This window comes from Caloenas nicobarica, chromosome 4 (assembly GCF_036013445.1).
Source record: "Caloenas nicobarica isolate bCalNic1 chromosome 4, bCalNic1.hap1, whole genome shotgun sequence".
Lineage (NCBI taxonomy): Eukaryota > Metazoa > Chordata > Aves > Columbiformes > Columbidae > Caloenas > Caloenas nicobarica.
The window spans coordinates 34404281-34429335 of record NC_088248.1 but is presented as its reverse complement, the minus strand read 5'-3'; the positions used below and the strand labels follow the sequence as shown (position 1 = coordinate 34429335).

Here is a 25055-nt window from a genome sequence, read left to right as displayed (position 1 = left end):
CTCAAGTACCACCACGCGACTAGTCTTTTAAGGCAAAAAATGAGCTACATGAGCACACACAGTTTTCTTCCAAACGTTTTCTTCCAGCATAACTTAACCAGACTGGACACCAGAGGCTGCAGACACCGGCTGTGCGGTTTCTGCCGCCCCAAGGAGGCAGCTGCACCTCCTCTTTCCTACTTGCTGCCCGGTTTGCAGGTACCAACAACCCTTCCTCTCGGGGAAAGCCTGGCATTAACTTTTAACCCCGCAGTTCACGCTCAGCACCTTTTGTCCCCTCGTTTACAGCCCTGCGCGCCCCGCGGCGCATCTCCCGCACCGAGACACGCCGCCTGAAACACGGGCTTTTTCCGAGTGCTGCCGGGCACCCCAAAACACACCGAAACCGGCAGCAGGACATCTGGAGGAAGCGGCGGCCCCCAGCTCGGCCGCCGGCCGCAGCACGCCCGGGGCCCGGGGCGGGCGGCCACCGTTCCACGCCCCGCCTCACCCCACCCGCCCGGCCGGGCAGCCCAGCGGGGCGCCGGCCCCAGGCCCGCTGGAGGAGGAAGCCGGAGACTGAAGAGAGAGAAAGAGAAAAAAAAACTTGAGCCCCCGGCTCCCACGACAGCCCGGCCCGCAAGCTCCGCGGCGCGGGGGTGCGGCCTCCAGGCCCCGCCCCGCCATGACATGCGGCCAGGGGAGGGGCGGCAGCTGGGCGCCCGGCGGGGCCCGGGGCGCGGGGCCCGCTCTGCTGCGTGGCTGTGGCGCGGTCGGTCGCTGCCCCCGGACGGTTGATGGGGATGTTGGTGCTGGCGCTTCTGTGCTGCCTGCTGCGGGCGGGCAGCGCCGCCCTCCTGGCGCCTGCAGGCACCCGGCTTGGGGAGGAGGGCGGCGGGCCGGGCCGCCCGCCGGGGGACGCAGGCGGCCGGGAGAAAGCAGCGGCAGCGGCGGCCCTGCGGGTAGGTGCCCCCGCCCGCACTCACACGCGTCACCCGCGCTGCACAGCGGGCCCTGCGGCGCCAGCGGAGGAGGAGAGGTAGCGGGGCGGCGCTCTGGCGCTGCTGGCCGGGCGGCTGGAGGGACACAGGCGGAGGAAGGTGGGGCGGCTTCGGCCCCGGGTACCGAAACCCGCTCCGGCATCCTTCGTTGTTTTCGTTTTTCTCGGCCCGGGAGTGCGGCGCGGTCGCTTTTCTTCCCTTCCCCGTTTCTGACGCCAGGTGTCAGCCTCGCGCCGAGGCGGCGGCCGTCCCCCCGCGTCGTGTCCCCCCGCGTCGTGTCCCCCGCGTCGTGTCCCCCGCGTCGTGTCCCCCCGCGTCGTGTCCCCCGCGTCGTGTCCCCGGTGCTCGGGCCCGGCGCGGTGGGGAGGCGGCCCCCCGTCCCGGCTGCACGGCGCTGCTGTCAGAGCCCTTTCCCGGGGAAACGGGGCGGGCGGCAGAAGTCGGGCAGGGCGGCGAAGCCGCGTCCCCAGCGTGCGGGGCGGGGGACGCCTGAGCGGCCGGGCGGGTGTCGGGCTCGCCGGGCAGCGGGTGGTGCCCGGGGCTGAGGGTTTAAAGATCGTTTAAAGTGTGAGTTTTGTAACGTCCTTAAGCCATAACACTGTTCTTTTGCTTTATGAGGACATAAAGCAAGACAGAGTTAACTCTTATCGGAAGTCATTTTTACATATCTCTGAACCACAAGGTTTGTTGTGCTGTCAAAGGACATCACATGAGTGACACAGTTTGTTCTCAGCTTTCCTGTTTTGTCTGTCTCATTTTTTTTACCCTCTATGCACTTAACAAATGCTTCTGGTATCTTTCATGGGCATGAAATTAGTCTAATGCCTTTCCTATTGGTTTGATAGGAACCCACAATGAATCTGAGGTGAAGAAATGAAGAGATGTCTTTTATCTAAGTTCATGTTTACTGTTGCTAACCTTTGCTTTTTCTGCTCTTACGATTTGTCACTACTTCTAAATTAATAATGTCCACAATATTTTTTTTTTCTTTCAGGAAAGCACTAAAAGAATTAGATTACTGAATTCATCTTCAAAAGATAATATGACTGCTTTCTATGGAATAAACCAGTTTTCTCACCTATTTCCTGAAGAGTTCAAAGGTACATTTTCTGGCTGCTGCTAATGCCTTTTCTGTTATTTTTCCTATTATTTCCCAGAACCTTGTGTCTTTCATATTTACAGATTGTTCCAGTGCTGATAGTCAGCTAGTTTACAATGTCTGGTACCAAACTGTAAGTACTTCTGAAGGCTACAACAATCCTCTTCACGTTGCTCTAGTTTTGTGAGGTTGAAGTGACCAGAGGCTGAATATGATTTAGTATACAGACTTTTCCTCTTTCCTGCTTTCCTTATTTCCTTCTTTCTTCTCACTGTGCCTTAAAGCCGCCTTCAGTTGCAACAGTTCTGAAATTGGAAAATACACAAGGTTCTTGAGTGCTCTTAAGTTTCTATTCCCTACCCCAAGACGAAATTGACTACAGTCCAAACAACGCCTAGAGGTCCAGAGCTGGACAAGTGTAGCTATGACTTGCAGGAGCAATATGACACACTTAATTTTTTTTTTTTACCAAGAAAATTTGTCTGGTACCTAACCTAATTTTCCCTTCTTGCTGTTCAAGTCTGCCGTTATATGTTCTATTCGTTGGGGATTTCACATCTTTCTTAGCTTTAAATAATTAAGCAACCTTTTTTTAGTGAAAAACTAGAAATTTGCATGTGTTTCAGATTCTCTACATCATTCTCTTATTTTTCCCTTTTTACTTGACTAAAATAAAGTAATATTTTTCCAGTAAGTAAAATGTTCTGAAAATTTAAAAACAAACAAACAAAACACAAACAAAAAACACAAACAAAAAAAATCAAACACACCAAAACCCAGCCTTGTTTTTTGGAGTGGTTATTGATCAGTATTAATTAATCTCCATGCTTTGTACCCACATTCCCTACGTAGAATATTTCCGTTCTTTCTAGAATTGCAGGAATGTTTATATTCATTCTGGAGTGTAGCCACAATTTTAAAATACACGAATTTTCTATGGATTTGAGAATGAGGTGTAATCTCATGATCATAACTACAGATCAAAGTTACCTCTATGGCTTCTAGTAAAACAGTTGTTTGTGGGGTTTTTCTAAGTTGGTAGATTTATAGATGTTTGTATTCTGTGTTTAGCTATTTACTTAAGAAGCATACCTCACAAACTTCCCAGATACATAAAAGTGCCAAAGGGAGAGGAAAAACCTTTGCCAAAGAAGTTTGACTGGAGGGACAAGAAAGTCATTGCAGAAGTGAGAAATCAGCAAACAGTAAGTCCTGGTGTTTTCCTTTCATGGTTCTCAAGCACTACTGCTCAGAGGCAGTTCCAGCAGGTACGTTGTAAAGCACAGTGAAGGTTTTGGAAGGGACCAGCGCTGCCTCAAGGCTTCTTGGAGCTCTGGCACAAGTATGGACGGTTGAACATACACGAAGTCAAGGAGCATTTTATGCAAAGCGAGATTAAACTTAAAAGCATGAGATGTAAAAGTTGTGCATTTAGAAATTGTGCAAGTGTAAACTGTGTGTAATATGTATTTTTTGATCTAGTTAACTAAATCTGGAAATATTTTGCATCATGTGTAGTTTGTATTTTCATGAAGAGACTGAGGTAAGTCCAGTACCTGACCTCATCCCCCCATTTCACCTGGATGACTGTAGATCCTTTGCTGTTGTTTTCTCTCATGACTGAATGCCCTTGGCTGGTCAACACCCGTATCTTTGCCATCAAACAACTCAGGGGATGCATTCATGATAGGAAGAGAACCAGACCCCACATGATTACAGTTTATCCCAAGGTGGTTATGGCCACTGGTGAGAAACAAAGAAGTTGTTAAATCCCTAGTGGTTTTCTGTGCTTCACATAGTATAACCTGGACCTTGCCTAGGAATGAATTCCACTTCCTATTTTAAATGCCACAGTTTAAAGAGCCTAGAACTGCAGTATAGATTCTCTTACTGTCTAAGAATTTTTCTATTATGTTTCATTTCAGTTTACTGTTTCTTAATCTGTAATCAAATATGTTTCTATAAAATTCTTCAGACTACAGGAAGTTGTAGACTGTCTCCTTAAGTGCATCCTTTTCAAAAACTTACTAATGTGGTAAAAAATAATTTCATCCTAAGCCCCAAGCCTCAATCCTTCTTTAAGAAAACAGATATCTCACAGTAAAAAGCATCCTCAGGCCTATCTTAAAAGGCAAAAATAAGTCAGGAAGGAATCCTTAAAATAAGACAACCACAATACAGGAATCCTTAAAATAAGACACCTATAATGCATTTCTAGCTTTCAGAGAGCAGTACAAGGGGGGAGAAAAGGAGTTCAATATTTTAAATGGCTGAATAAATTTCTGTATTATTACCTTAAAAATGAAGTTCAAGGATGATGTAGTAAAGTAAGAGCATTAGAAGACCCTTTTGACTCTTCCTGTTGGGCTTCAAAAACAAAGCTGACTTTTTCTTTCTCCTGTTTCCCTTCTCTTTGTACCAGTGTGGAGGCTGCTGGGCTTTCAGTGTTGTGGGTGGTATAGAGTCTGCCTATGCAATTAAAGGACATAACCTGGAAGAGCTCAGTGTGCAGCAGGTTATTGACTGTTCATACAATAATTACGGCTGCAGTGGGGGATCCACTGTTAGTGCTTTGAGCTGGCTGAACCAGGTTTGAAACTTTTCATAAATCTTGAACCCTTCCTTAGCTTTCATATTGCAATTCTTGTTTACTGGGAAAAAGTGATGGAGAGGATGAAGCGTATAGCTCATCTGATTTTTTTTTTTTTTTTAAGGTATGTGTGTACATGTATGTATATATATACACACACATATGTATATGAATATATGTACGCATACTTAGTCTGGAATCAAAAGAGAGCTTTTTCAAGCAGAATTGAAACTTGATTGGAGTTTTACAGTCTCTATGTGTTCTTGTGAATGTAACAAATCAACCCGCAGGGATTGAAAAATATGATGTTCCTTGAAAGCTACAGTATTTCCACTGATTCCAATTGGAACTGCAGACATAACATACCAGTCGAGAAAGATCCATTTATCCATGTGTTGTTTTGTAGATTTGAGTGTCCAGTTTAGCCACCAGTATCTGGGGAAAAGGAGAGATGTTGAGATTTTTCTGCTTTCAAATGTCTCTGGTTTCTGTTGCAAACCCTGTAAAATCATGCAGGAGCATGGAGAACCTCAGGATGAAATTGACTTTGTTTCACTTGCAACCCAAAATAATGAAAATGCAGATATAATTTCTACTTTAGTTGTAGCTAACACATTTCATTCATGAAAAATGCAAGATGTGTGTTAATAATATATGTAAGCAGAAACATTTTAATATCTTTGAATATCTAGGACAACAGCTTGAGTTACAATAATATAAAAATAGTTCCTTACTTTTCTGAAGTTTTGAAAAAAAAGCTGATTGTCCTTTTTAAAAAACTCTGTAATTCTACCCCTAAAGATTCATATAACCCCAGCTAGTAACAGTCTAGATAACTTGTTTAAGTTTGCATTTCAAGAAAGACAGAGGATATTCATCTGGAGTCCTTTGAAGTAAAATTCTGTCTTGTTTGACAACAGAGGGACTCCAAATGAATTAGACTGGAGGAGACACTCACAAGCAAACCGCTCTGCGGAAGACAAGGAAAGTGTAAAAGGTTGACACAATAGCTTTATAGCTGGACTTTGAACTGTGTGAGCCATTATAATACTTTATACACTAGCATAAGGATTTGATGCTAATAGCAGAATTGGACTGAATTTCAGTATTTTATATACTTGTTCCAGGGACATTTGTGGCTCTTCAACTGTCCCAAGGAGGGGATAATTTTGTGTGTGGATGTCATTTGAAGAGAATGAGTAGTCATTCATTAAATGAATGCATAGTCTCTGTGTCTTGAAATCTATGAAACTGCTTATGAGGCTAGTTTAAACCAGAGATACCTTTTACATTTTGTTCATTATTTAAAGATTTCTGAATCCCTTCTGGAACTTCCTCTGCAAAAAAAGAAACTAGAGATAGTATATATCTTATTACCCAACATGACATTCTTATTTCTAGTCTCATCAGGAACACACTGAATTTTGAGTGAGTTCTGTGGTCATTTTCAATGTGCTTTGATCTGCATAGTGTTAAAGTCAAATGCATTAAATTCTCATTAATTTATCTTCTTGCAGACAAAAGTAAAACTCGTGAGAGATTCACAATACACTTTTAAAGCTCAGACAGGACTGTGCCATTATTTTGGTCACTCGGATTTTGGAGTTTCGATAACAGGATTTGCTGCATATGACTTCAGGTAGCTGCAATTGATTCTTTTTATTTGCTGTACTTTTCCTTCTGTTTTCGCTGACTGTGGCATAAGCAGGAGCCAATAGTGCATTCATCAGCCAGAGGTCATGAGGTTGATTGCATCAGCGCTGTAGCTGTTCACTGCATTAATACCTAACACTTTTTTGGGTTATGACTTGCCACAATGAATCCACTCAACCCTGCCACCACTAACCTTAAAAGCTTAAAAGCTTAACCTTAAAAGCTTAAAAGTCAGTGTTTTGAAATTAGATCTTTTCAGTTGGCTGTGTTTAAACTGGAACATTGAGTCAGTTACCATTTTATATATATGCTAAGTGAACATTACATTGCTTAAGTATCAGAAAAGGTAAATCCTACCAATAGTAACTGGAATTTGTCAAAAAATTTAGAAACTATTCAGTTACTTTGGTATTCATCCATTTACATACCCACCCACATCCTCTTCCCGTCCATGACTTAGCAAACAGTGTTGTCAACTGTATTTTGTAAAGACAACTGATAGTTTTTAAGATTTCTGTACCAAGAAAGTTTGTTTCTAATTTTTATCAGTACAATAAGCTGAACTTAAGACAAGAAATGTAATTTTGAGTAGGAATTGAATTACTTCCAGATAGAAGTAACTAAGATCAGTTATATCTTTGCCAGTCTGTATTTGCCAAGTTTAGTCATTACACATACCATGCAGTGATAAGGATTTCCTGTTCCAGTATATTAAATAAGTAAAACTGTATGAGGATGCTAATGGTAATGCCTGATAGTGTAATGTCCTGTGTTTTGATATGTTTGAGACACATATTTTAGTCCATTGTTATGTATGATATCAGAGGTACTTCTGCATGTTGTAAGAACTAATGGGACATAATAATACAAGACTAATGTTTTGCCCAAAGCTGGTTTTTAATTGAGTGATGGATAAAAGGTGCATAGTGCTCACCATTGCCCACTGACTTGACACAGAAACCTGCTGCTTTTTAATAGCACTGTATCTTTGGATCTACACCTTTCCCATAGTCTGCATGCCCTATATTTGTATTACTGTGTTGTAGTATATGAAATACATATTTACTGATGTATGTTATGTGGTGTGTAGAACTTAGAGGAAACAGTTTAGTTATTTGATCTTTAAATTATACTTAACGAGTAAATTACCACCTTTCCAATTGCTTTAGTGTGCTAACATAAGTCACTCAGCATTATCACTGACTCCTTTCACAGTGGGCAGGAAGAAGAAATGATGAGGATGCTCATTAACTGGGGTCCTTTGGCAGTAACAGTAGATGCGGTCAGCTGGCAGGATTATCTTGGGGGGATCATACAGTATCACTGCTCTAGTGGAAGAGCAAATCATGCTGTTCTCATCACTGGTTTTGACAGAACAGGTATGTTTCCATCAACTGAACTTTAACATGTTTTTTCTCTTACTTGAAACTTCCTTCCTGTGGGGCAAGTGATTAAAATCCAGAGCTGGATGTTCTATTGAGAGCTGTTTGGTTTGGTGTCACATCAGTTCTGGAAGCGCTGTCTGATCTCAGGAGAAAAACTCTTCTTGTCTGTGCTGCTTCAGTTCTGTGGGACTTCATGCTCTTGTAAAGCCACAAATACAGCTTTACACCAGCAGAGGATATATCCATTCTGTTCAACACTGGACTATTAGCTCTGTCCTCTTCGTGAACAGCAGTAGGCTTCACTGCACTATATCATCAAACCATCAGAAACTATGAGATATTAAAATGGTAATTATCTCTGTAGAGTGTTAGAAGTTTTTTATGATTCCCACATTTCATGTTGTCTGTTGTTTATGAAAATGTCTCTTCCAGGTAGTATCCCTTACTGGATTGTACAGAACTCTTGGGGGCCTACGTGGGGAATAGATGGCTATGTTCGTGTTAAGATAGGCAGCAACGTCTGCGGTAAGTCTGACAAAAATAATTAAGGTGTTAAAGCTCATATGCTGGGATCTGTTCCTCCATATAAGTAAAGCAATATAATGGGATCCTCAGAGAGGAAATATAAATCATTCCTATGTTTTAAAAGAGGTTAGATGAGTCCAGGTGGAAAAATACATAAAGCAGTTGCTAGTTCACCAGGCCATATAGTTGAATAACTGAAAAACACCATGCAAAGATAGAGCCATATAAGGCATAACAAATAAAATGCTCTCGTACCTCACCATGTGGAGGTAATGGCACTGTAAAGTATACGGTTATGTGTCGTGGTTCTAGATTAGTGCCATCGCTATAGTCAGTGTAGGTAAAACAGCTGCTATTCTTTTCTGCTGGACACAATTATCTCTGGGCTCAGTTTAGCAAACGAAGATGGAAAGTGGATCTGGCTATGCTTGGGAATTGTGTACCCTGCTTGTGGCTTTTCTTGTAGGATACAGGTATATACTTTCAGTGCTAGCTCCCTCTCCCATCCTATGAGATTTTTCTTGGTGTTTGAGGGCGTTTTGTAGTGTTAAATACCCAGTTTCTTCAGAGTTACTGAATATGGAGGTAAGGCAAGTGAAGCTCCTGTTTACCAGCAAAGATTGCTGAGCCAAATTGCTGGGATTGGACTACTAGATAGCGAGTGGTGTGTGTCCATTGAGTTTTTGTCTGTTAGATTAACACTGTAGGTCCTCTGTTGGCTTTTCCCTTCCATGGATGTTTCACAGTAGCTCTCGCAGTAATTGTAAAAGGTGTTAGATGAGGTAAATCATCTGCAGATAAGAATCGATAACATTCAGTTTCCCTGTGCTCGGTGAAGATCAGGACAATGTATCCAATCATAGCTTTTCCATGTTGCTGAAATTTTTGTTCTTCTTGTTGTCATATAAACAAACTATTTGGGAAGAGAAATTTAGAAGTAGTGATAATTAAAGCAACTCAATCGTAGAAGTGGTCTGGAAGAACAGCTGTGTTATTTTCAAAATCTATTCTCTCAAAAAACCAAGGTCTTTCACATTTTTTGTAGTGTGTCACACAAGAAGAATCCAGGAAAGGCCAGTAGTCGCTGTTTCCCCCACAGATGTCTTCTGCTTTAGATGTGTTCTGACAACACTTTTGAGGGTATAAGAGCCATTGCCCTCTGATACCTTCACAGGCTGTAGTCAGACTTTGCTTTTGTGCTGCAATGAGCGCACCAATGCAAAAAGAACTGAGCGTGAATAAAAGCCCAGTTTGTTCTGTGTCTGTATGTGTGCCAAAATGCATCTTGTAATGGAATTTGTGACCTGTAGTCTCTTGCTGAGCTTTCAAAGCTGCATAGCTTCTTATCATCTATCCATTGCTAGGGAATATGATTAAAAAGGTAAGAGGATATTAAGGTTTAGGTTGCTTTTCAGCACCAGATTGGACCAATGCTGTATCTTCAAAAAGGATCTAAAGTTTTGAACACAAAAGCAGAGGAGGCAGGAGTGTAAAGCACAGCTAAAATGGTGCGAGGCAATGAAGAATTAGAAAGGTTGCAGCTGATTCCATACCCCACCCCCAGAAGTTCACCTCCTCTCATGGGATGGAGGAGAGAGGCCATTGTATGAATGTGAATTCTAGGAACTTACTTCTGGCAGGTCGCCACTTCCAGTGTTTATTAATTATGTTTTTCTGTTTCATTTGTAGGTATAGCAGATACAGTTTCATCGGTATTTGTTTGACACTTACTGGCCCAAGACCATGATTAACATTTGGATAATAGTTTGGCACACACTTTATTTGAAGATTTACTTCAAAGCAACATTTTCTAAAATAAGAAATGACTGTAGGGGCAATTCCTGCTTTTAGGCAGTACAGGAGTGAGTTGGTGGGAGTTTTTAAAAGTGATTTTATTTGGAATGTGTGTTGCATATCAAAGCTCTCGTGGAATCAGAAGACTCTGAATCAACTGCAGAGTACACAAAAAGAAGTTACAAAGACGGACTGAAACTGTGAATGTGAAGTCTATCCGGGTGTTGGATACTCCATAAAGAAAAAAAAAAATCTCGAAAGGAGTGATGAAAAATGATAAGGAATTGGATCAGATAATCAAAATGCTTTGAATATAAGAAGAACCATGATTAGGTCTGCTTTTATTGGCTGGGAAGGAAGGGCAGGTGGAAGAATATATTCTCTCTGTTTTGCTTTGATGCCTCTCTTGGCTTTTCTAGCAGCTCTGACGAACACATTTTGCCTCCTTTTTGTGAAATCCTACTTTTCCTCTACAGCTAGAATAATAGAAGAGGGAAATAGATAGTCAAAGTTGTTTCCTGAGCATTCACTCTCTCTGAAGTGCTGCAGTCCTTCAGTTTCAGTCTTCAGACCTCTTCAGAACTGGGAGTGTGTTTTGGAAAGTGCCTGGAATATGTGTTAGATGGATAGAAAAGAAGTAACTGTATTCGAGACAAACTGAGGCAATTCTAGTAGTTTAACATCCTGTGTCCTGGCAGGATGTATGTGTTTGCAAATCTACCTTTCCGTGCTTTGAGAGCTGTGTCAGGTCCATGCCTCTTCTCTACTTCATGACTAACAGTGAAGCCAGTGCAAAGCAGAAATTAAAAACCTTATTTATTATAGAAAAAATGGTGAGGGTGGGGTTTGTTAATATATATTGGGCACCTTAAGAAAATCAGCAGTTACAGAATACTCCAAATAGAGTAGATTTTAAATTTCCCTACATTAGTTGAATTAATGTAGGTGAGACTTGCTGGCAATCAGAAGGTGGTTCCAGCCCTGTTGACCTGTAAAATTGCATTTGCAGGCAAATGTAACTAAGATTCACAACCAAACATAATTCCAAAATGCTTTGAGTCTTTCATCTGGAATGCTTTACCTGTATCCTTTCTAAAGCACTACTAGGAAAAGTATTGAGGCAATTCTGTGATTTTTTGCACTCAGTTACTGTACCATGTCAATAGATCACTGCATTATTATCTTTTTATGACAAATGCAATCATAATAGTCTATTGTAAGTATTATGATTTTAGTCCTCCTGCTTCTTAGTGTTAATATTTTAAATTAAAGGAAGACCAAGTGCTATGTTCTCACTATTTCACGTTCTGCTACTTACTGAATTTACTGGCTGAAAACTTCAGATTAACAAGAGGGGAAGTCTTCTGTAGTCTTAGAGTCTTCTGTCTTGGCAGTCTTCCCTTAGCAGTTTACAAACAATAGCACTCCTCCATAAGTGGAAAACAATAGCCAAAGGTCCTAATTGGCATTGATGAGAGTAATGTTGTTATAGTAGTATCAAAACCAGACATTCCACCAGTGTTTTTGAGGTGGCACTACAAGGTATAAGTACCTAAAGCACTAAGATAGAGAGCAACTCACCAGAAATTAAGGCCTACAGTGTATTTCCAAGGGAAGCATTTAAAAAGACAACACAGCTTTAGCAATATTCTATGGCCAAATTTGCCTTGCTTTTATCATATATCAATTTTATCCTTATCTCAACGAAATTTTGAATAAAAACCACTTTAAACGCGTGTTGTATTGTTGTTTGGACTTTATGCTTGCTTTAGAAGAAGACTTAACAAACGATGAGCTTTAATACTGCTTTATTTGAAGTGCAAAGTACTTATTTATATCTGCTGTTCTTAACAGTAAGTATTTCTACAGAGGGGATTTACATTCACATGTGACATATAGGAACATGATTCTTGATGTACGTAAAAGTTCAAGCTGCCTAGGTTTCTACAGATTCAGGACTTTTTCAAATCTAGCTATTGAAACTCAACCCAAAATTCATTTTGAAATTCCACTGGAGCTCAGAAACTAATATTCTTCTGAAGATGATGAGACTAATTACATCGTCAACTAGAAGTTGCCATTACACAAACAAATATAAAAATATGTACAAATAAGACCTGTTAATGATAATTCTGAGCAACCTTCTCTAGGTATAGCTTTTAAGAAGCCAACTAAGAGTTAATTTGGTCATTGAGTTGAATTGGAGTATCATTTTAGTCTTACTGTAGGCTAACTCGATACAGATGATTTTTTTCTACAATTAAGTTTCTTTTATAAGCCAATCATTCTATTCACATAGCTGTCATACATAAATACATATTTACACACCCACACTCCATGAGAGCAGCTGTTGTATTTGAGGGGCAGCACCACTCAAGGGGAAAGTCCTGAAGTTCTTTGCAGCAACCAGTCTAGAAAAGCAGGCTAGTCAGAGTCGTCGCTGCTAAAATAGGAGCTGTCGCAGTATTCTGCTGTGTAAAGGAATTTGTGAATGGTTGGATTCATCTTTGGTATCCAGTGTCTTGGCACTAGAAACGTTGAAAGATTGAACAAATCCACAAACACCTTGTATCTGTCACTGGAAAAGACAATCAGAACAATTAATACTGTGATATCAGCTTAGAAGGACATAATTTCAAAATCCTTAGGAATCATTCCATCTCTTTTATTTCTTTAATAAGGTTTCTGCACTAACTCTCCTCCTGAATACTCCAGAGCAAAAACCCAATCCTAACTGTTTCTAGGCTTTAGCAGATCAGATGCAAAAAGGAAATATGGTTGCTGTAGTCACATCTTTCTTCTGAAAATGCAGAGTATGTAGGCTATAATCTCCTGACCTCCACTGTTGTGGTAGATATGAAGCAGAATTTAGGAAGAATGTTAACCTGAAGTTAAGGAAGAGTGAGAAGCCTTGCTGAAAAAATGAACAAACATTGGAACTTTAGTCTTCAAATTCAATCTGTCTGCTTTTCTTCCATCCTCTACTATGATGTTTGTGATGGGAATCGTTGCCCACAGCCATACATGGCAGTCACCAGCTACACACAGTTTCTCTTTGAAAACAAACCTCGAAGAAGGTGCTCTTAGCAGAAGAATCTTTAAATAGCCTTGTGCTTTTTGACATAGTGTTGTTCAGGACATAGCTGCAGCTAAAAAGGCTTTGTATAAAAAAAAGTTATACCCATTCAGAGAGTTCTGTGCTCAGCCCCCAACCATCCCTTTTAAGTTCCTCTTCTGCTTCATCCAACAGAAGTAAAGATGTTTCTGATTGTTGCCCTGCACAGCTTGAGAGTATTAATTACTACCAGCCTCAAGAATACATTAAATCCTAAATTGAAGTAGCTTAGGTTGTACAGTTAGAGGTCATGCTAAGGAATAAAGAAACTGTCATCACTTGGACAGTAGACAGGACTCACTTCCAGCCTGTATCATCTCATTAGCTTGGACTAGCCTGCACACAAACAAAACAATGCAGGATTAATATTAGTACTGTTACAGTCATGTCTAGATCCTTTGACTGAGAACTATAAATAGCACTTTGCATCAGTGATCAAAAGGAGTTCTTTTTGCCCCAAAAGTCTTGGTATTTATATATGTCAACCTGGTAAGTAAATGTACAACAGCCAGGAGGAAATTCTGGAGTCCCTAAAGGGAAACAACAGCCCTCTGGCCTCCAGTGAGCTGCCTGAAGTCTGTTTCCTGGCATTAAGAGTATCTACAAACTGCATTAATTGAAGGCAACGTGTTAATCTTACCTCACTGTTGAGCGCAAATACTGGTAGCCTGAGGAGCCTCCGGTGCCAGCCTTGCTGCCAATCATTCTGTGCACCATGCAGACGTGGTTATCTTAGCAATGCAAAAGAAGGACAGGGCATATGTTCAGTGTTAAGATATAACCAAAGCGTCACATCAAGGTGCGTCACTGAAATATTAAAGATCATACACAGATCTTTACAGAGATACAGAACTAGCAGGTCTTCAGCAATGCAGGAGTTAATTATACCACTCTTCAGTCAACTAATATAAAATTATTGTTAATACAGAATGAATACACTAATTATTATACATTATTATGCTCTGCTAATACAGAATTAATACATTCATTTATGGATCTCTAGATATGGAAGAAGCAGAAGGAATGTTTGCATATGAAGAGCTGTCATGATGATGTTTTGGCAAACATTGGACAAATATAGACCCGTCCCTGAAATGACCTAACTTAAAGCATGTCATAGAAGTGTAGCTATAGCTATGTATGTAATGATCACAGAAGCAGCTGTTCATCTTTCCTCCTAGTCGAAGTACAAACACAAAAAAGTCATTCATAAAGGATGATCTCAAAAGCTCAGTTCTAAAACTCTGGGTACAACTTGTCTAAAAGAGGGTGAAACAGAACAGTTCAGTTGCATCTAAAAGAGAAAATGTCACAATCCAAAAGGGAAACTTACATCTCCACTTGGTCATGAGCACATCGATATCCATGAGGGAGGTAAGAAGCTGAAAGGGAACCTGAAAGCGAGGCTCCTCCCTTGAAAAATGAAAGAGAAGACAGTGAGATCTCTTACGAAATGCTGTATTTTTCAAAGTATTGCTTCACCAATGCATAACAATGACTTAATATATATTTTCCCTTAAACGGTATTGAAATGTCATTAGATATCCTAACACATGCTTCTGCCATGTAAGTCTCGATCTCTGCCTTTTCCCTCATACTTGGAAAAATTCTCTAAGTCTTTCTAGAACACTTTGTAGAACAGTGTGAACCAGGCATTGGCTGGTTTCAGTCTGAGGAGAAACATCTGGTTAGACTCAAACCAGCTGCCTGGAGAGGCCACGTAACCTTCATCCTTGAAGATTTTCAAAACTCAACTGGATGTAGCCCTGAGCAGCCTGATCCGACCTTCAAGCTGGATCTAACTAATCTAGGTTTTCATGGAGGGTTGGACTAGACTACTTTCCAAGGCCCCTTCCAACCTAAATAAACCTGTGCTGCTGTCCTTAACCTTCACTGCTCCTCCTGCCAGTAATCATTAAAGATATAATTTCTAACATTACCTGTAGAAGTAGATCATCAAGGCACCCTTCAGTGCTTTATAAGACAGTCGTCTTTCTCCTGCAAAATACAAGTGTCCTTACTTGTTACTGATTCCCCTGCAAATGTAATGCCATTATGTGATTATATGTATCAAGTATAAAAAATAAAAAGTGCATGTTGACATATATTAATAAAATCTACCTTTACTAAGCAGGTGTTCATGGCGTTTTTCATCAAATAACGAAAGTAATACATCTTTCTGTTTCTGGAATTCAGATAATAAGTCATCTTTTTCTTCCGATTCTGGTTTGGCCTTTGATATTTAAAACAAAAACAAGTTTTAGAATTCACCAGGGCAAACAAAGCACTTGAATGATCCATGATGTAACTTCTATTTTCATCATAAATACTCTGTAAGTTTACATCTTAAATGTAAGAACCGTATTTTCAAAAAGGATTGATGAGTCACTGAGTCACTGTCCTTTAAAAAACACAAATACCACAAAATGTACAATTAAATAGTTGTCAACACAATTCAGATGAATGAATGTTCAAACAAACTGGCAGCTTATCACTTTTGTTTTGGTCTAGAGGCCTTAAAAGCACTTAGTCTTCCTTTGTTTGAAATCTGATATTTTTTTTCAAGGGAAAAAGAAGGCATCTTTGCACAGCTATGGGTAAGAAAGTTGTAAATAAAAAGAGTTTAGATAAGCTTACAACTTTCCGAACAGATATTCTCAGAAAATCAATTTAATTCTTGTGGTGTTTTTTCCATTAAAAATGTAGTTACAGCTACAAGCCTTACAATATTCAGGGATTTTCTTGTGCTCATTTGCCAGTGTAACTGATTGCAAAATGATCACATAGCAACAAAATGTCACATACTGTTAAACAGAAATGGGCTGTTTATAGTGACACTCCATACTCACAGCTCAGGGGCCAAAACTTTGTGTTTACTGTGAACTGTAGATGCAAGTAGTAACTAAAGGTGAAGTTGTCATTTCACTAAAATCAATTTCAACCCTTCATTGATACTATCCCTTTACTTTTGCAATCAAAATCACCCATGTATCATGTTTTAAACTGTCTAAGGTGTCAAATTACAAACTTATGTTTCCTTCTTGCAGACAGAGGCTGCTGAAGATTGGGTGGGAAACGGTGAGTGCGCCAAAAGTCCAATTTATGTCAGGATGTCATTTTGCCATCTGTCTTTGCTTATAGCTAGATGAAGAGTACACTATATACCTGCACCAAGGCAAATTCCTCTTCTAGACCTTTTAAAACATTCACTTCAAATTGTCCCCAGAAATCAAATCCTTCTGCCTCGAGTCCTGGAGTTCTTTCCAGCCATGCCTTTAATAATAATAACAACGTGTTCAAACATTAACAATGCAAGCACGTTACCCTAGAATTACATGTTATAGCAACATAAATTATACTGCAACAATTTTTCTGGTTTAATATCCCATAGAGGTTCTTATTGCTGGAAGAAGCACATCCACATAGAAGATTTCTACCTGCATAATGGTGCTGTGCAAACGTACCCACAGGTTGCAGATTATTTAATCAGTGTTAGAAGACAAAAGCTGTTCCATTCTAGCAGTATCTTTAAAACCAACTCCCTTGTAGATACAGAAAAACAGTCTTATTCCAAGTATATAGGATAATTGTAAAGATACATCTCAGGAGGAAGATACAGAAACATCTATGCAGCCAGTTTTTATTGTGTCAGACAGGCTGAATACTGATCAAGCAGTCTGTCATTAATTTACACCACAGTATGTGATGATACAAGACACAAATTTATTTGGCAGATAGCAAAGCGTTCTCTTTGATTTCCTTTTAATAATGAGACTGAAATTAGGAGGGGAAAAAAATTAGGAATCTTTATGGTCCAACTCCCTTTAGAGATCACTTAATTTAGCTCCTCATCTGAAAGATACAATAGCATGAAGTCTTAATGAATGAAGAAAAGCTAGAGAAATTTCTTATATATTCTGCATCAGGTGTCATCAGGCAAATAGGTAGGACTAATAAGAGTGGATGCTTTTATTGAGGTTTATACTGCATTATTCTCCAGCAAGTTACGTTAATTCTGTGTATGAAAATGACAAGGGAGTTAGACAAATTACTGAGTCATTTATAACTCTAAAATGAAGTCATTCAATCAAGGTAAGTGACAATGAAACATTTGTTAAACATCTTTTCTCCTTTCCATTTTGCATTGTCATTTTTCCTTTTATTTTTTAACCCCCCTAGTAGCCATCACTAGCAGTGAAAATATTTTTAGTTTTCTTCTAAAAATGGTTCAGGGTCATGAAAAACAATGCAAATGAAACAGTACATTTGTATTCTTAGCTCATATTTCCGCAGTGCAATTTACTAGTTTAGCGGACTTTTCAGACAAGAGGAAATGCTGTGAAAAAATCAGTTGGTTTACTAATGACCAACTCTCTTTCATTCCAAATTTGGTAAGAATCCAAAGCACAACTGACTGGGAAATTGCCAGCACTCTTGCTTCTCTCAAGAAAGAAGAATTGGTCACTGACACCAATGAAGGACATTCTTGGGAAACGGGAAAACAAAGCAAGGTCTAAGACAGACATTGTTACCTCCACAAGTTGCAGTAGTGTTGGTTCTTGCTCTGATTTAAGCAGTAGCTCATAATCCTGTCCCTTGAAGTTATCGCGATAATGCCTTCTGTTATAGGGGACTCTCAGACTTTGAGGAACACCAATTTTGTTCTCTAGCAAGCGAAACTGCAGGCTCTGGAAACCTGAGGCTGGGCTTAGGTAGTATCTTTGGGAATAGAAGAAAATAAGATACAAAAATGTAGAATATTCTTTTACAATTATGGAGTTCTCTGGCTCTCAAAAAAAAAAATAGCTATTTCACATTTGAAGGTATCAACTAGATACCTGAGCATTTTTTATATGGTTGCAATTAAGAAAAAAAGCTATTTTAACACAGTTACAATGTATGTATAAAATATTCTAATTTTCTAGCTATATATCGTTTGTGCCTACACAGAGATATATATACACACACACTTGTGTTTGTACTGTATTTTAAAACAGCAGCATTATGTGTGTGACAAAGAGGAAAAAATGTTAGTGCATATCATTTCCAGACAGAATAAGCAGCTTCACCCCAAATAGCTATTACAAATATTTCCACAACATTAAAGTGCAAATGAGTGCATTTTAAATAGGCTTGTTATACAGAATAATTTCTATGTGTACAATAATGTTCAGAAAAACATTTAGTGGGTTTTGTTTGAGGAATTCATTAATGGGATCCTTTCAGAGTTAAATCGTGTGACCATGCTGAAAAAAAAAACATTAGTAAAAGTAATCTGAATTCCCACATTGCTAGATAATGGTACTGCCAGGCCCCAAGCCTGACAGTGTTCAAGAAGAGACTGGACAACGCCCTCAGACACATGGTGTGAACTGTGGGGTTGTCCTGTGCAGGGACAGGAGTTGGACTCGATGGTCCTTGTGGGTCCCTTCCAACTCAGGACATTCTATGGCAGAAACAGACCACTGGTCTGATCTTATGTTTGCTTATCAAATGACAATATGTTGTTGAAAAGCAGAAGCAAGGATGCATCAAAACAGATGATTAGCCCATGGATTTCCTCTGCTGTAGTGTAATGCTAGATGATACAGATGTTTCAAACTCCCAACAGAAGCAAAATTGCAGTTTCATGTGGTTTTTAGTTACACAGCATTAAAAGACAGAAAGGAAAAGATGCTAAAAAATGCAGGAGTGGATGGGAGGCTGGACCACACTGAGCTAATGAGCCAGATGGGTCAGGGACACAAGCAGAACAAGAACAGGAAGGCAGATGGGATGAAGCTGTCAGACATGGTAGTGGAGTGGAAGGACCATGGAGAAGTGAGGCAAGCCAGGGGATACCAAAGAAAGCCTGGGCAGAATGCAGAAGAGCTGCCACCCGCTGGCCCAGCAACACATTGGGCAGGTACTGGAGAGCAGAAGTTATCAGGGAGAAAGAGACAGCAATGGTTCCTTTAGCCACTTGAAGCCTCCAGCACTGCAGACCCACTGAAAACATGAAGCAAGGAAACACCGCAGTCCAAGACAGCTGAAATACCTGTTTGATAATCTACACAGAGTGCATGTCTCTCACTCAAGCACTTCTATGATTTGCCATGGAACTCAGCTGCAACTGCGCAGTGCTGTTTCAAGTAAATTGGTAACAGAACTGTGAGCTGTTCCTATTGTTTTAACTTTTTAGTTTAAAGCCAGTCAGCAGCACCACACATAAACATCGACAGTTAACTTGCACTTCTTTGCAGAGGATGCTGGACTCACACTCAGGCTCAACTTCTGAATTGACCCTTGCACTCGAAAGTCACAATTGCCTCTCAAGGGTGTGTTCTCACCTTGCTGGATGGTGCAGGTACTACAGGCTGCCCGGGCACATGTGAAATTGGCAATCAGTTCTAAGGATGAGAATGATCAGCTCATGGATTACTGTGGAGGAGTAGTAAGTATTTACCTGAAATCAAAGAAGTCCAATGCAGTCATAGTTTCCAAAACTGAGAACTGTTCCACAAGTAATTTCAGAATCATTGAAATTCTGTTCATTCGAGTAATAACCTTCAGCATGTTCCTCTCATCTCTTACCTGTATAAAAAAATTAAGATCGTAACCAGACAGAACGGTGTTCTCTGTATATTCTACCTCTTTATGTCAGGTCTCTTCACTGTTGTACATCACTATAGCTCCCAAGTCCTTTCACAACATGACATCCACAGCAGCAGCAGAATCTCATATTGAACAGAGAGTCCTGTTTTTAAGTGGAAAATGAACCTATAATTTTCAAAGACTGAAATCTGTTTTTATCTGACTGATGATACATTATAACTAGGCTAAATATGTAGGATTTTTTTTCTTCTCTACATTTCTGACTGAACTAGAAGTCACCACAAGAAATCAAATTCTAAATCAAAATAATTTATATCATTATCATTTCCAATGATTACAATATGATTTTCAAAAATAGATGATGTAATATAGTTACATTATGCTTTCTATTATAATCACTTATTTGATAATTTCTATTATTGTGAAGGAACAAGTCATAAGGTGGGTGTGGAAAGTACTTAAAAGTTCAGAAGCAGAATAATCTGAGCGATACCTCAGGAAAGCATGTCTAAAAAGATGTTCGTTAGAGATGTGCATTAGCAAACAGAGATGACTACACCTGGCAGGAAGCAGAAAATATTAAATAGAAAACACAGAGGTTCTCTTCTGGATAAGCTGAACAGTTGGCCTACAGAGCAGCCTCATAAAAATCCTATTAGCTTTAATGAGATCAAGTTTCCCTCTAAGACCAGGGCACACAACCTGGAAGTGCCAAACTACAAAAATGACAGATTATAACCATTTCCTTAATCATCTTGCTTTCTACTTAACCTTAACATTGACATTTCATATTCTGATTATAAGCAAAGTTTCATTTTTCACAAAAATAAATAATGAAAAATTATTCTGCTTAAGAACTGATTTTGATCGATTATAATTTGATATAATGTTCAACTAAAAAGTCAACAAAATCATTAATGTGGAGGACAAATAACATCTTAATTGGGCATTATGATAAAAAGGTTCCTTCTTTCAGTCTGGTCTAGTTTCAAGTTTTCTTCATATACACATACTGATGATGTTATTCAAGGTATTTCTCAAATTACATGCAGTCAGCCTTTTTCTGTGGATGTCGTAGAATCACAGAATCATTTTGGTTGGAAGAGACCCTCATGATCGCTGAGTCCAACCATAACCTAACTCTGGCACTAAACCGTGTCCCTAAGAACCTCATCTATATGTCTTCTAAACACCTCCAGGGATGGTGACTCCACCACTTCCCTGTGCAGCCTGTTCCAATGCCTGACAACCCTTGCAGTGAGGAATTTTTCCTCATATCCAATCTAAACCTCCCCTGGTGCAACTTGAGGCCATTTCCTCTTGTCCTATCACTTGCTACTTGGGAGAAGAGACCAACCCCCTCCATGTCATATCGGGTCAGGAGTTTTCCTTTGTTATCTGTTGTTATGAGATGTATTTAGCTTTAAGTGTTCAGAGATGTTCAAAATATCCCTGTTGTACTTGTAATTTTCAGAAATTCTCATACAATTGTACACTGTAGTTTGTTATTGCTCTTCTGTTGGATTTCATAATACATAATTACTGATAAGAGATTTCCTTTCATATAGCAGATATTGGATGGAAGAATATAGTCTGTAGTCTTCAAAAATTTGAACAAAGGGAGAAGTGACATTTCAACATAAAAATACCTGCTAGCCCTCTGGTTTTCAGTTTTGCCTCTGAGCATGTTTATTCTGAAGTAGAATACTCCCAAGTTAAGTTTCAGCAGTCATCCAGTACCAGTACAAGAATGTTAGAGCATTTTGGCCAATGGAATTGGTCTTGGAGAGTGATCTATCCAAAAGGCAGACTTCAGGGGGGAAAGAGATTTTGCACTATCAGGATATAAGAGCCACTCAGCCAAATTTCATTGGGGTTTTTTTATGCTGTTTTTATAAAAGAGCACATGTTGCTTTAGTAATCCCAAATATATCAGGCTGGAAGGCAGGAGATAAGAGAGGGCTGAATTTTCCCAAAATTAATATTTGCTCTTAACTTACGTGGCCATTTTGAAAGATCACTCGCACGGAGTCCATTTCCCACAGAATCTGCTTAAACCAAAGTTCATAAGCTACAACGAGAAAGGCATTGTTAGTGTTAACTTCAACATTACTTTGTTTTTTCTTCATAGCACTGAAGAAGTAAAATACTTTCATTTTGATTTGAAATGAATAGCCTACGTTTACACTGCTGTTTTACACAAAGAGGCTGATACACAAACATATTGCCTGTTGCAGTATGCTGTACTTTATGTAAACTGTTACATGAAATAATCTAGCATCAAGAATGTTAACAGATTTTGGTTTTTTTAAAGCATGTTTTACTCATCAGGTATTTAACATACAGAATGTTCATTACAAGAGGGGAAAAGAGGAAAAAGCTAGATCTGATACTCCAATAAAAGCTAACTCCAGAACTGCTTACATTTTTAATGTCATCTACATGTTTCCTATCAATAACAGGATGTTTCCTATCAATGTTTCCTATCAATAATCAGTGCCTGCAAAACGCATGGGTATTAGAAGTTAGGGAGCACCTAACAAGTATCTAGAGAGCCTCTAGGTGGTTAAAACTGGATTGAAGTTTCAGAGAAGGCAGAAGCCAACCCACAAAACTTGCCTACAATAAACTTTATAGCAGCCTGTTAGTCAGACAGGGATGAATTTCACCCCCTTAATTTCTCTAGAAACAGAACCATCCAAATTTTGGTTTGCCAAATCCAAAAGTCATACACATGGCTTCTTAGGCACAGAGCTGATTACAACCTTACAAATTATATAGAGATATATACGAATATTAACACAAATAAAGACAGAGCAATTGTAGTGATTCTGTCTAAAATGAAAACAAATTGCGTATTGCACGTTTCAGCATTAAATAACACCCTGTGGCAAAAGCATCAGTCAACCACCACTGAACTCCTCCCAACCACTTACCTTGATGCGTCACAATGAAAAGATGCTCATCATGGATTTTTTTTCCTTTCTTCTCACTCTGAAGTTCTTGAGCATTCAATATTTTGTTCAGCTTAAAAATAAAGATAAGACTGTTCTGTAAAGCTCTTAATTCTGCTGTTAGTAATGGTAGTCTTATTGTGTAGAGCTAATATTTAAGGAAAATATTAAATATATCTATATATAGGCCTCATATTCCAGGTTGTATGAGAAGTTAGGCTAAATGGTCTCAGGTGTCACACTTATTTTTAATTTTTAAAAAATCTTGCCTAAAATGGTATAAGTATCTCAACTAGTAAAGTTAAAAAAATAATTTAAAAAGTATTTTTAATCATTAAAAAAAAAGAGAGAAAGCAAAATATCCAGCACATTTTTCCATATCTTACATCAATACTGTCATCGTTTAGTGAAAACAGAGATCCTATAGTTAAACTCTCTGTAACCATGCAATAACATATCTGCACAAGAGCTCTGATTTGAGGCTGTACTAGTTATTTCAGTTCTGGCGTTACTAATTTTTTTTACTGAGTCAAATTCACAATCTCATCATTCTTGCTTTAAAAGAAATCTGTGCAAGATTCCATCTAATATGTCAACAAATCAGACTTCTGTTCACAAGTACGGAGTAATTCCATTCATTTCAATTCCTGCTGTCACAAAAAAAAAAAAAAGGAAATGTCTGATTCTTTTCTTACTTCTGCCAGTTTATTTTTACTTATTTTAAAATCCTTTTTAGATGTTGTGGGCTTTTTTATTCGTTATTTTTGTACTCTCAATTTCTGCAATGTATTTTTCCAGCCTGGGCTTCCATGCAATAATTCGGGGAAGTTGCACACAGCCTTGCTGACAGGGAAAAATTGCCAAGTGGTGACTGTCAGACCAAAGCAAGCCTTTTGTGGTGCACCACTTCACAGTTTAGGTTTACCAACATAAATTAATGCCCTGTGAAACTCCCAAAATACCCAGCTTGCCTGCAGTTTGAGAAGCCATCCCACAGTCCACCTGCGACCCTCCCAGCGGAGACCAGCACCTGTGCCCGTGACACTTGGAGACCTGTCTTAGTGACTGGCAGAAGTGTCAATCACAGGTCCTGGCTCAAGTCTTAAAGAGTAACCAGGGCAGTACACGTGAAATCCTTGAACTTACTTGTAGGTAATCTCCATAGACAAGGCCACCTTTGCTGGCTTTATTTATCCCTTCTTGTGATTTGTCTTCTTTTTCATCTTCCAAAGATAGCTTGTTAAAATTAAATCTAAGAAAAGAATTAGGTAAATATAGAAATTACTCAGTTAAATAACTGTGAATATACCTGCCTTTCTACTAACAGATGCATCTACAATTGAAACAATGCTTTGTTTCAAGAAGATGAACCACTGAAGCAGGTTTTTGACAAAAACAGTACACCTGAAATATATCTTGTCACTGTAACAGCTGGTAGCATTACATCTAATTCATCAAATAACAAGTGCTTGGCAAGTCCCCGTACAATCTCTTTTCCTTCAGCAATCACTACAGCTGTCTGTTTGTCGATAATCATTAATTCCTCTCTGAGCGTACATATTTTACATTAACAAAATAATATGAAGCAAAACACAGGGATGAGGGACTCACAGGTAGTTGTTCCCTGTGAAGGGGCACCCGCTCATGATTCCAGGATCCAAACTCGCCGAGCTCTGCACCAGGGAATATACTCTGTTACTGTTCCCAAATCTGCTGCAGCCACTGTATATGTAACCTTAGCTTGTCGCCTAGGCCAGCCCCCAAATTCTCCTCCTTAGCCCTCAGCCCGTCCCCGCTATTCAGTAATTGCAGAAACTATCACAGCACAAAGGTCAATAATTTCATGTTGTGTTTGCTCTCCAGGATTTTTTGGTGGGGGGAGGAGGGGGCAGTCTAAACAGGAATGGCTGGCATACTTGCTTTGTCCTATGAAAAACACTTTTTGTAGTTTTTACTGCAAGGTTTCCACCAGTTGCTTCTTTGGGGATCAACACTGGTGTAAGGGGTAAGTGAATAAGAGGTCTGTGTGTGAGAAAAAGGCAATATTTAATCAATTTGGGAATTGTTAAAATAGGTTGGTAACTTGCAGCCCTCGGTATCAAAAGATACTTTTAAGTATAAGAAGTGAAACATATAGAAGAGGAAAGTGAAGGAGAACATATTTATATGGCAGACTGAATAATGCTTGTAATGGATCTCAAGTAATAGACATACTTTCAAAAAATGCACAAAGATTAAGTAAAAAACCCTAACAATAATCAGGTACATTTCATGCTATTTTTCCAGTGGTTTAATTCATGAAAATTTCTTAATTCTATTTCCTCACGCAGAAGTTTCACTCTCGTGTGTTGACAAATGTTACCCAA

The 25055-nt window shown here is 39.4% G+C and overlaps 2 protein-coding genes across 3 annotated transcripts; one reads left to right on the top strand and one right to left on the bottom strand.

Moving 5' to 3' along the window:
• Positions 1–684: 684 nt before the first annotated feature.
• Positions 685–11756, top strand: CTSO (cathepsin O). Of its 2 annotated transcripts, XM_065634039.1 has the most exons (8): positions 685–941; positions 1975–2080; positions 3151–3284; positions 4502–4669; positions 6187–6308; positions 7538–7701; positions 8140–8232; positions 9922–11756. In XM_065634039.1, exons 1-8 carry the CDS (start codon positions 777–779, stop codon positions 9954–9956), a joined length of 987 nt encoding a protein of 328 aa, XP_065490111.1. In that variant the 5' UTR covers positions 685–776; the 3' UTR covers positions 9957–11756. The 2 variants fall into 2 exon arrangements, with proteins under 2 accessions (XP_065490111.1, XP_065490113.1); XM_065634041.1 differs by lacking the exon at positions 4502–4669.
• Positions 11757–12450: 694 nt separating this feature from the next.
• Positions 12451–24335, bottom strand: TDO2 (tryptophan 2,3-dioxygenase). Its single transcript, XM_065634497.1, has 12 exons — positions 24301–24335; positions 23836–23941; positions 22672–22762; positions 21736–21806; positions 19587–19714; positions 17674–17860; positions 16307–16414; positions 15263–15374; positions 15082–15139; positions 14475–14554; positions 13782–13872; positions 12451–12604 (listed from the first exon to the last, which is right to left on the bottom strand). Exons 1-12 carry the CDS (start codon positions 24333–24335, stop codon positions 12451–12453), a joined length of 1221 nt encoding a protein of 406 aa, XP_065490569.1.
• Positions 24336–25055: the final 720 nt, after the last annotated feature.